At 39.1% G+C, this 12,272-nt stretch overlaps 1 protein-coding gene across 2 annotated transcripts in view; it reads right to left on the reverse strand.

Annotated features, from left to right (window-relative positions):
• HSPA12A (heat shock protein family A (Hsp70) member 12A) overlaps window positions 1-12,272 on the reverse strand; it is an 88,392-nt gene that overhangs the window by 46,530 nt on the left and 29,590 nt on the right. For both annotated transcript variants that reach the window (XM_083844140.1, XM_083844141.1), the window contains one exon: window positions 1,530-1,615. In XM_083844140.1, the coding sequence (XP_083700266.1) occupies window positions 1,530-1,615 (86 nt within the window). The remainder of the gene's footprint in view (window positions 1-1,529; window positions 1,616-12,272) is intronic.

Here is a 12,272-nt window from a genome sequence, read left to right on the forward strand (position 1 = left end):
ATTGTAATGATGTGATGTGATATAAAGCACCATCTCAATTGTGCCATCCCCCAGTATGCTCTTGCCTATCATAACACCTACATAAAGAGGCACTAAGTAACAAACAGTAAGGAACTGTTGTTAAAATGCTGATAGTGGCTAAAGTACTAACAGCTCAGCATGCCAGGAAGAGAACAAGAAGCTGGAAATACTGGTGAAAGAGCTATGTGCTTCAGGCAGGCAGATGGTGAGGGAGGGTAGTACACCCACCCACACATGCACCATCTTGGCAAAACCACCATGGAGCAGAACTGTTGACCCATAAGTATACGGGACATGTTTGAATCCCCCACCACTGCTGTTCAGCCTGTACTCTCGGCAGTATTTTGAAGCAATTGGTATTTTTACAGAGGAACTGCCAGATGCCCTCTTTCTGTGAGCAGTGTTCCACCATCTTCCTCACTTATGTCCTGTGTCTTCGCAGCTTCATGCCTGCTACTTCCAGCACCTTTCTGTTGTACCCCTACATTTTCCAAAATCATCCTATAGGCCTGCTACTTAAAATGGAGAAAAAAGCATAAGGTTTGGTCTCTAATGATCTAATGATGGAAGACTTGTTTGGACTTCCCTAATAAATCTTTTAAACCAGAGCAATATGCATCTATAGGTCTTCCTCAAGGAGTTCAAGAGGCAAATCTAACTGGAAGAGGATATCACATCATCAGCGTGGCAGAAATAAGAGGTGGAAGTTCTACCGTATGTGGAGAAAGAAAGGAATGGAAACTAGATTTATGAGCAAGAACTCAGGAAATCCCAAAGAAGGATGCTGTACAACCTGCACATGATTCAGAAAGCTAAGAAATCTGATAAGGATAGCGATGTGTTCTAAACACGATCTCTTGTGATATTAAGAAATATACAGTGCATATACTGTGTTATCGATGATGCAGATGATCTTAAAAACAAGTGGGACTCAATTTTAATGGGAGTTTCTCAATAAAATGAAGACAATGTTTAAGAGATTAAAACACATTAAGTACATGGGATATTTGCTTGTACCTAAAAGCTTACAGAGGTGGCTATTTTTCTTAGGAAACTAGATCAGTTCTATTCTGAGTTTCATTCTCTCTCTGCTGGAAGAGATTCTGTTATCTGAGAATTCAGATTATACTACTAATGTATTGTATATATCCTTTTTTCCAAACAAAACGAGTATTTTCAGGTGCTGCCTAAACAAATCAGTGAAAAGATGGGGACAGAACGTGAGAATGCCGAGGATCAAGTATCCCCTCACTTTGATATAAAAATATACAGGAACAAATCTATTAGCTCAACAAGTCGACAAAAAAAGCAAAACTGGGACCCCAATGAAATAAATGGGAGCTCCATCACTAGCTGCAGTGGGACCAAAATTTAATTTTAAACTATGGGTAGCATAAAAATGATCAGCACAAGGGGAAATTACAGCCTTCCAAAGAAACTACTTCCCATGGAACAGGCAGGAGAAAGCCATGTCAACAGACAGAATATATTAAGAGTGCATTTCTTACCACAATATGTGATGGAGACAGTGGAGTTATTCCAGGATCTCCCAAACTTTTGGCTGGTGATGAGTAAGTAGATGTGGAAACAGCATCTGAAAGTAAACAAAAATTCTTCAGCGTCCGTAAGCAGAGTAAGTAGGATAGGCTAGTTGCTTTGCATACCATTATACAATTTTCCTGTTGTAACAAATCTGCTGAAAAAGAAAGCAAATTCCACAGCCTCCTCATAATTTTATTTATTTTTTCCCCTTAGAACACGGTAAGAGCAAACTGCAGCTTTACTGTTAAAATGTTTGGCCTTCCTGACTAACTCCCATTCTTTTGCCTCTTAAATCACCATGGATAATTTCAGAAGCCTTCCTAAGTATATTGAGAAGTCATAGTTGATACAAATGGCTTTAATACCATACACTTACATTAATAGCCTAGGATTTAAACATGTGAATGCAGAAACTAAACACAAGTTGAGATAAAAAAAGACTAATGTGAAGAGAAAAAGAGCAGTTCATATCAGTTTAACAACCCAGTAAGAAAAAGTTGCAATTATTCCTTTATGAACCTTTATTCTTTAACCTTCCTAATACTGTCTCTGTTTTTATTCTTCAATATGCTCTGCACAGAAACATTTTGCAGCTGTTAGTATTACTGCAGGACAGAACCCAGCTGGGAAAAAGGAAAGCATTATTAACAAATCATCAAAGAAATATTTCTATCCTGCACACAATACTGAAATTTCATTTAAAGGAACATACCAAATAAATGCCAAATGTATTTTTCTTTCTATTATTTACCCTGTGATGACAGAAAATGAAATAGTTTAACAAAATAATTAAGCACTGATGACTCAAATGATTTATATCTAATATAATCTCATGAAAACTGCAAAACCTTATCATCGCAATAAATATTAAGCAACACATTTCAACATATTTTTATCCAACGTACTTGTAGGTTGGAATGCACACAACGAAATGCGTATTTAAGGATGGCAAGGAATTCCTAGGCATAGGACTATTAAGTCAGAGCGTTAATTTAAGATAACACAGGAGCTGTCCTGCAAGAAAAGACCTTAGGGCTACTCAATGAAGAATCCTGTTGTTCCTGGTAATCAAACATGTGGCTTCCCAGGGAAGATGCAAAAACTTTGCAGTAGACAACTGCAGGATAATCTGCCCACAGGAAAAGTTTCCTCCAAATCTTAATATTGCTCTCGAAACAATATTTACTTCTATTCAAGTTATAATATGTATGCTGAGTTTGGTATTCAGAATCACTTACAGAAGGAGAACATTCACATTTCCTATGCAAGTTCTTCAAGAATATATTACATTACTCCTTTTGTGGTAACATACAGAAACCCACAGTCAGCACAGAATCCGCCTGTGACAGCACAGAATCTGCTGGATTCATTAAGCTTTATTTGGATCAGATGCTGTTATCAGCTTCCTTATCCATTCGCACAATTTCCTCCTCTTTTCAAAACCAGATTCGTTTCTATACCATCAACATGGCATTTTTCTTAGAACTGAAGAATAATATTTCAGGGGAAAAAAAAAAGAAAAAGAATTAGTAATAAAAAGGTTCCTTGCATCCTGCTGTCTTTCCTGGCTGGATCCAAACCAATACTTTCTGAAGAGGTCAGGACATTGCAATGCTGACGCAGCATCTTTACAACATGGTAAGTTTCCCCCTCCTAGGATTCTCTCTTTAGAGGACAAAAAGGTAGACGCCAAATCACTATCTGTATTTTCAGTGTTCCTCTTTTCTTTCTGTTACCTGCTTCAGCATTCATGTTTTAGTGATCTATTTTCCAGCCTGTCTTCAGTTATCAGCCTTCCCTGGGTGTACCTTGAAAAGCTATTTATAGCTCCCTATGACGCTCAGAAAATCCCGTGTGGCAATCTACACATTTTTTGGTCTCTCAGAGAGCAGCGATTAAACAACCACTGTGATATTCATATTCAGCCAATGACAGCACACTAACTTGGGTGGAGCTCTGTTGAGAATTTATTTGACCCAATTAACTTGTGATTATCCAGAAGTAGAAAAATGTATACAAAGACACTTGCTCTATCCACAAGTATAAAAATATTTGGCAGCAATGAAAACATATTAAGCAGAAACCAGAGGGCTGTCTTTACTACCCATAGAAAATATCAGTTTAAAAAAGATTTAGATATTTTCATCCAAGATCTTTAAAGTAAGTTGCTTTGAGTTTCAGAATGCTCTTGAAAATTTATGCATAAAAAGTTAGTCTTTCCAATTCTCAACAATTGCTCAACTCTGCTGGAAAGTTAAAGTCCTAGTGATTTATCAGTATTTTTTGACCAGGACAAAACAGGTATTTCCAAGAACATGACCATTCCGCACTACTATTCACTGTTACACTTCATCTAAGTAATATGCCACTCCTGCAAATAAGAATAATGTCAGCTCCTGCTAAACAAGAATTCTGCAATGAGCCCTACACATCACCAACCTGGAGTTTTGTTGGATCAGGAGAGGAAAACCATAGAAGACAATTTTACAATTTCTCAGGTAGCAAACTAGAATTTTAACCAAAGCACACTATTACGGTGATTCTGTAGAGTTGCTATCATTTTGGCACAAGCAGCCGTCACATTACGTTGCACCAGTTTAAAATTGTTTGATATCATTTCATAACACCACTAGCTAATGGTGTGCAATAATGGGGGCAACCCTAATTGTTGTAACTCTGTTGTTAAAAGAGGCCCTGACACTACCAGAGCTTGCAGAGCTAACAACTGAATGAACGCAGTTCAGAATACTAGGAAGTTAAAAAGTCATTTACCCAAGTGGTTGGCGTTTACAGAAAATGCTTGCAGGCCAACCACCTTGGATGTAATGCCAAGAGTTCTTCTAACGAGTAGTGAAAAAGTTGTGAAATGCACATGAAATTAGGAAATGTTTGTACTATCTACCCTATCTAAAGAGAAAGGTGTTAAAATAAACTTGTGTGTGTGGGAGCATGCGGTGAGTTAGCATTTGCTTGGGGGGAGAAATGTGTGTCACAGAAGAGCAGTAATGCAGAGATATTCCAGCAAGAGTTGGATATTTAAAAACCTCTTATTTCTAAAGAGCTGGGATTGGCTAATCTAAAAGAAAGCCAGAGAATGGGTAAAGGGTTGCAAGGAACCTGATTTGAAATCATACAAGAAAATGCCTAGTCTCTGGGAGTAAATTCCTCTTCTTGAGGATTAAAAAAAAATAATAAAAAAAAAAAAGAAAATTATGTCCTGGACAGTATCACGGTATTTGGAACAGTCCCTAAAAGCAAAATGACTTATTGAGGCTGATTTAAAGAAAAAAACACAATCGTGTCCTGCATAGCTCAAGTTCCAGCTTTATCTCCTGTGTTTACCAAGGATCGCTATCTGTGCCAAACTACACACTCCGAAAGGATATATAGCTAAATAACATGTGATAAACAAACATTTAATTCTTGATAATTTGCAGGTCACAATAAATGGAGCAACCTGATTTAGAATCCAAATTAAGTCTTCAAATACTTACACCAATATTTCAACTGATCCAAGATATGATGCAAACTTTTTGAACAGAAATTCTTTCATTTACTTAGGTACTAAAGTATGGGCACATCATTGCTTGTAAACATTAACTTGAAATACAACTGTCTATATCAGGGTATTGGATAGTTTAACTAAACGTGTACAGAATGAATTTGACCATGTCATTGCATTTTCTGACTTTAGTCCTAAGCAATTGCCCAAGCACGTCTTGTGCATTTTCAAGTTGAACAGTAGAGGAAGGGAAAAAAGCTAGGTCTGTCTTTTTCAGCACTTTTTTTTTTTTAACATTCAGAAGATTCTATCTGATTTCCAAATCCCCTAACACTTAGAGAACTGGTAAAATTATGGGATCAGCAGATACTGTATTAATAATGAATCATATCCATTATCGTATTAGCTGCAATTGCTGGTTTAGCAGATTTAATTTAAAATATTCCTTCTTTTCATCTAAGCGCAAGCAAGAGTTTATTTGCTGTGGTTTCCTACAGTAGCTAATCAGTTTAGATTTTCCTGTTTCTCGGTAAATGATCAGCCACTCTCTAAGTTTTCCAACTTAGCTGATGACAAAAAGCAACAAAGGATTAATCTTTAAGTAACACAGAATATAGTCAGTAAGAGCAAAGTCGACAAAATTAATAAAAACTTAGCTGACCTAATATGAACATTTCCACTGATAACACGTTCAGCTGTGATTTACTAACAGATCTAAAAATCTAATAGATCTAGGGGACCAAGCTCATTGTTTCATTAGAAAAATCAGTTAATTGCAGGTGGTCTCCTCTGGAAGACTATCAAGTCTATCCTGCACATTTTGGAGCCCCTGCAATGTGCTCTTGTTCAGGACTGGACAAATAAGTTTTAGTAATTCACTCAAACATCACATAGGAGGATTGCTGTGGTCCCAGACAATCAGTTTTAAGCCAGAAAGTTTAAACCTGCTTTAAGAAAAGCAGCTGCTAAACCTCACAGTCACAATAAGTTGTAATAAGTTGTAAAGGTAATAAGTAATAAGTTGGCACTACGAGTTTTTTCAGCAGCTACACAAAATCTACTCTTTCATTAACTTTATTAAATATTTACTTTTATAAAATTCAGCAATACCAGGCATCAGCAAGATTTTCTGCTTCAAATGTTAGGGAAGTTGTTAATGGATTCACTGCCAATAGAAGGTGTCCTGCAACCCAAGTAACATAGACAACTGATAAGCTAAAGTTTTTGTAAGTGTTCGATCTCTCTAGGTAAGAATTTAAGAAGACAAGTAAAAACAGCAATCCAGCAATGATTTGCTGCTAAACAGCATTAAGCGCAGAAATCCAGCCAGGACAGAAAAGAGGGGAAATTTTTGAGCATGTCTCATGTTACTAGTTTATCACATGGAAAAGAAATAACTTTAAAAAAAAAATAAAAGAATAAATAAGGTATCAAGCCACAAGTTCTCCATCAGAAACCCCAGCGTGGTGGACCCTTCCAGGCATGCTCTGCAGTAGAGTCATGGCTGGGAAGAGAAGTGCACTTGCTGAACCTTCGCAGACCTCACTTCCAACTGAAAGCTTCAGCACTCATGGCCTGGATTTCTTACAGGTGTTTTGCTAACCAGAAAATGGGCACCACCATTAACCCTAGTGAGTATGCTATATCCCAATCCATGCATCTTAAGGTCACTTTTATTACTGTGATCTTCCTGCCGTGACCAGAAATCTAACACTTGCTAATTAAACTCTACTGATTTTCTGAATCAATGATAGGATCAATACTATTCCCTGTTTCAGGTGATAATTTCAGCATTTTAAGAAGTGTTTCCACAACAATGTTTAAGTACAAAGGGATATTCCTAAATCAATTGTTCCATTCCGTGACCTACAGTGCAATGAATTCCATTCGTTGTGTAGGTTGGAGCCTCTGGCTGAGCTCAGGGACTCCACTGGGAAGATCAAGATACCAAATCCTTTTCCAGAAGCTCCCAAACTCCTGCGTATTCCTGCACTACACCACCCTGCCTCAAACAACAATCCTTCTTCCACTTGTATAATGTGCATCTACCGTTCCATATGGCAAATCCATTCAGCCTCTTAGTTATCTGTTGGCCGACAAACCAGGTGGACATGGGAAGTCAGGGTGCATCAGACCTACTACAAATGCCACTACTGCAGCTGATCTTTATCTATAAATCCAGGTTAACTGAATGCTGAATGCACTGTGCACGTGCTGATCATTTTCACAGATCAAACACTTGCACGTATCTGATGGCCATTTCTCTGCAGTATCCAGCCATCCAGAGGCTTGTGAGAGTGAGTGCTATATGTGGCTATGATTTCATTCATTTCACTGGTCATACCAAAATCTTGACAAAATTCTTCATCTTCCATCTGGCCAACATCTCTGGATTAAAAATTTTTAAAAATGATGCACTGAGTGAAATATGGGGACAGGGTAGACATCGTGCAGTAAGAGAACAGAATTCAAAGCTTTGTTTTTCATTCAAAACATTGTATATCATTTCAAGCATCAATAATCATTTTGCTGCAAGCAAAGCTTGCTAATGATGTTTGCACAACAGGGAAGGAAGGGTTTACCATATTGCTATTAGCTGGCAACCGCTGCATTGGTAAAGAAAACCTTATTCAGCTTTTCGTATGGCTGAGACTTTGCTTTGCATTAAGCACAAAATGTCACAGCTTCCAAATGTAATGTGACAACCTAGAGCATTTTACTGCAAATACAAAGATGGCCTTTGAAAATAATTATAGAACAACAAGAAAAAAAAAAGATGGAGAGAAGCACATACAAAGAAATACTTTAAACATCCTCATGTAAAATAAAAAGATCCCATATTTCACATCAGAAGTAAGAACCTCCTGTTTCCACTGAAACTAATGACCCTACTGCTATTAACATCAACGGAACCAGTTCTTTGTTTTAAAATGCCAGTAGGCATCCAGTCTGTTGAAGACTCCAGTGTACTTCCCTTCTATGAATACAGCCGTAGCTAATCCCTGATACAAATCCAAGTTTCCTGATACCCTTTCATAATAATCGGTCATTGCAATGATACCAATTAGAGCACAGTAATTTTCTAAAGAAAAAATTCTCCCAATTCTTTGGATAAAATAAAAAATAAAAAAAAAAATCTAAAAATTAGACATATTTCTCATTACAAGCTATGAATTTCTTCATTTAGGTTTTTATATTCCCTTCTGATCACGGTTACAGTTTGAGTGGAGGAATTACTTTTCCATTATGCTATCAAGCTTTCTAAGGTCTTTACTATTATTGTTAAGACTATCAGAATACGATCCCAGATTCATCCCGTCCCTTGCTTCAGGGATACTACTCATTTTCCTGCACCTCACATGCAAAAGGAAACTAAAAGACACCACCTATTTTCTGTTCTATTAAACTTAAGTTAAAAACCACACGCAGGAACTTGCAATAACCTTCTGAATACAACACTTGCGCTAAGTTCACCTCTTCTGACAGTAAACTGGACCAGAACAGACCTCGAATGCTTCCATGCTTCCTACACAACTGTGTCTGTAAAACCTCTGCCAGGTTGTTATGAGTCCTGAGATTTTTCCCACTTGATCAGAACCCGCTCACACAGCAGGGCCTGGAGCGCAGCGAACTCACCAGCAGCAGTCATGCAAAGACTGCTCATGTCCTGAACTCTGGCTCTTCTGCACCCATGCCCTACTGCCAGAAGAAACACAACTGACTCTGCTTGATGCAGATGGGGAAGGCAGGCTGCGTTAGCAGATGCATGTCGTGGTACGTGTGGGCTAACAACAAATTCTGAGGCTCAATGTACTGTAAGACAACTCCCCAGGATCATTCTAAATATTCCACAGACACAGTTCTCTTACAGATACCTTTAGTATGCCCTAACTAATCTGCTGTCCCTTCAACAAACTCCTCTGAACCCGCTTCCTTCAGGCTTCCTTGGACTATTAGCCTCTGAGCAAGGACCGTTTTCCTGTCCTCTCATCTCCTCCCTCCTTGCTTCTACACAAAAAGACCTAAGGAACAGAAAACAAAACACACAGATGTTCACAGAGCCTAGATTCTGTAAAGAAACCTTCCTAGAAAAGGTTTCCTGCTGTCTCTCTGTCACCATCACGTCTGTCATCATCTACCTCATCAGCTTGGTTCACTGCAAGGTTGTTAGGAATGGCACTAATAAGATTACGCTCCAGTTCCCAGGACCACACGCATAAAACAGAGCACGTGTGATGCTAGGCACTTTGGGGAATGCACCACTTACCAGCTGAAGGTGGGCTGGTTGCTTGCTTTTTCTTTTAAAAAAACACAACCAAAATATTATAGCATTATAAAATTCCCTGTTTTAGCATGAGATCCTACGTAAGAATCTTCTCAAGATGTAACTGTATCCCGAAAAGAAAGCAATCCCAGATTTACCTTTCTAGGTCAAGATACTCAAAGAAAACGTTGGTAAAAGACTGAACAAAAATCACTGTTTGGCTTTTCTGGATCTTGTGTTCAGCAGAGAAATAAACCTCTTCCCCTGCCCCTGCTTCTCACCCAAAACAAACAAACAAACAACAAGAAAGGAAGAGGGAGACAGTGTAAAAGGACTAGCCAAACTGTAAGAAGCAGTAGTTATTCTAGTGGTCAGCATGAGCGATGTGATATATAAATCCCTTAACATTCTTCAAGGCTGGTGTTGCTCAAAAATGGGAAAATAAGGGAACGTTAGTTGCACAACTGCAAAAAGTGGTGTCAAACTTCACAATTCACTAGCAAAGTGAATCTCTAGTCTATGGGTATGAGCAACACTTTACAACTAAATCGAAAATAAGCGTGTTTCTTTATTTTCTTAATTTTACGATCCTGAAAACAGGTTAGTAAGCAGGCTTAAACGAAAGTACCTTATGAGGAGAGAAGCTAAGGACAGAAGAGAGAAAACTGATGTTTAGGATTTGCAGAGCAGATCACAAAATCATGCAGTCACCGATCGAAATCAATTTCCAGAGGTTTTTATACTAGCACCCGTCAGGACTCCATTCAAATGCCATGACCGTGCATACACGTCACAGCAATGGGACCACTGGCAACCAGCAGATGGTCACCAAAAAGGTACACTTGCACGATGACACGCAGATGATACAGCTTGCAATGGAGCCTCCTATGGCTAAAACCACAAGATGAGCATAGCTGAGGAAGCAAGAGGGCCACTGTGAAAGGATGATTTTTGAACGCGGGAGTCCCATCACGACAATACTGAAAGCTTTTGTAAATGGCATGCCTTACCGGTCTGATTATAGCGTGTGCTCTGCTAAGGTATCCATGGAAACTTAAGAAAGAGATGTTAAATTTGTTAGATGTGTTTGGCACAAGGAACGGGGCCTACCATAACCACTGGTATTTTGATCTTTAAGTATGGAGAAAGCCTCAAGGGCCCTTGAATGAAGATGAAATTTGCAACATCAGATTGTCACAGCAACATATTTCCCAACCAATGATCAGGAGGTGGCAAAGATGCACTAAAGAAACTTTGATTTTTATGTTCTCATTATCTCTTACAAGAGAAAAACAGCCAGATTGTTGTAAGAGAGAGGGATAGATCCAAATATCCACTCCAGACTTCACGTGAAACAGGAGGAAAAGTATGCACACAAGTACAGAGAGCCTCGTGGTGAAAGGCCATGCACAACAGGTGAACATGGAGCACTCTGAACTTTAAAATCCTTAGACAGAGTGCACACAGAGACTGCAAAGCCCTAGAGAGGGGTCCTGAAAAGCAATACCGATGTGAAATATATCTAAAAAGGAACAAACCAAAGCAGTGCTCACAGATGACTCCCTATGCTGTTTGCTTCTCCCATAAGGAGAAAAACTTCCCCAAGAAGACTACAGCAGGTTGGGCACATTTCTGCTATACAGACAGAGTTATTCTTCAGAGACAAGAGCAAATAAACTTCCACAGATTACATGAAATCGTTACTATAAAACTGCAGTCACATACACACTACTCTCTTGACTCCAAACAATAAAAATTGTTAGAAGTGCCTCTCAAAATTCCTAGGAAACTGCATCTCCAGAGCACAGACTGTAAGCGCTGGTCAAAGTGTTCAAGAATCAGTGTCAGAAGAAACAGTTGAAGAAAGACCCTCTCCAGGTCTCCTGTACTTGCAAATTGAGATGCTTTCGGAACCGATCTGTGTGCCCAGCATGCTGCAGAGCAGTCACAGTAGGGCTACTGGGGACAGCGAGCCCCAAACGACTCCAGCACACGACCAGATCTCAGCAGCACGCCAGCACCAGGGCAAAACGATGCCAAAGCGATGCGGTTGCTAAAGCAGATCTCCCGTGTCCTTGACACACCCTTATGCAGTCCTCAGCAAAGGCACTGAGAAAACAAGAACAAAGGCAGTCCAGCCTGAGTGCCGACGTCCACATTCTGAGCATTTTAGTTTATTTACTTACTTTTTTATTCGAAGTGACTGCATTTTCCTTTTCGTTTACATGAAAACCTTTTTCAAACCCCTCTGAGGCAGGCTTTGAAGGAATTTCCTGTTTTAATACCCACTGCCATCCTAATTTTAAAACACTGCAAAGTTACTGCTTTAATAATAGTTATGGCAAAATTTAAAACTCATACTTGTTTATTTTAAATGCATATCGCTATGTTTCTTAACACAACAGCAAACGGGTCATAGTTGACATATTTTGAGTAACGAGAACTACGGAAAGTTCTTTTTAAGACCAGAATGTGCCTGATGACTGAGTAGAGGCAGTTTTAATTTAATGACCGAGGAGCCAGAACATTTGGTAGAGTTAAGAATGAGAAGTCTTCACGTATGTTACAGGCATTTCACATCCCTGAAGTTCGTATTTGACAGAAGCATTCCCTGAGCGCAACCCCAACATCCTTGGCCTTACATCACAAAACAGCTGCACACTCTTCCCGAAAACATCTGGGAAGCAAGCAGAGCATTTACAGTCACGGCCCATGGACTTCAGAGCTCATCCTGAAACAGATTCCGAGTCCTCCTGGTATCTCTTTCATTGCAGGGGAAGCACAGCTGGGCAGGTCTGCGTCGTAGTGTTGTAACCTAGAGTTTTACCCATTTCTACTTTCAACTAGCAAGGCTGTTAACAGAAGAGTTAAAAGCATCATATAGAAGCTGAATATGTAAGCGATTGATGGTATTTATGGACACGCATAAAAAGAAGCTGCTTA

This window comes from Anser anser (assembly GCF_964211835.1).
Source record: "Anser anser genome assembly, chromosome: 7".
Classification (NCBI taxonomy): Eukaryota; Metazoa; Chordata; class Aves; order Anseriformes; family Anatidae; genus Anser; species Anser anser.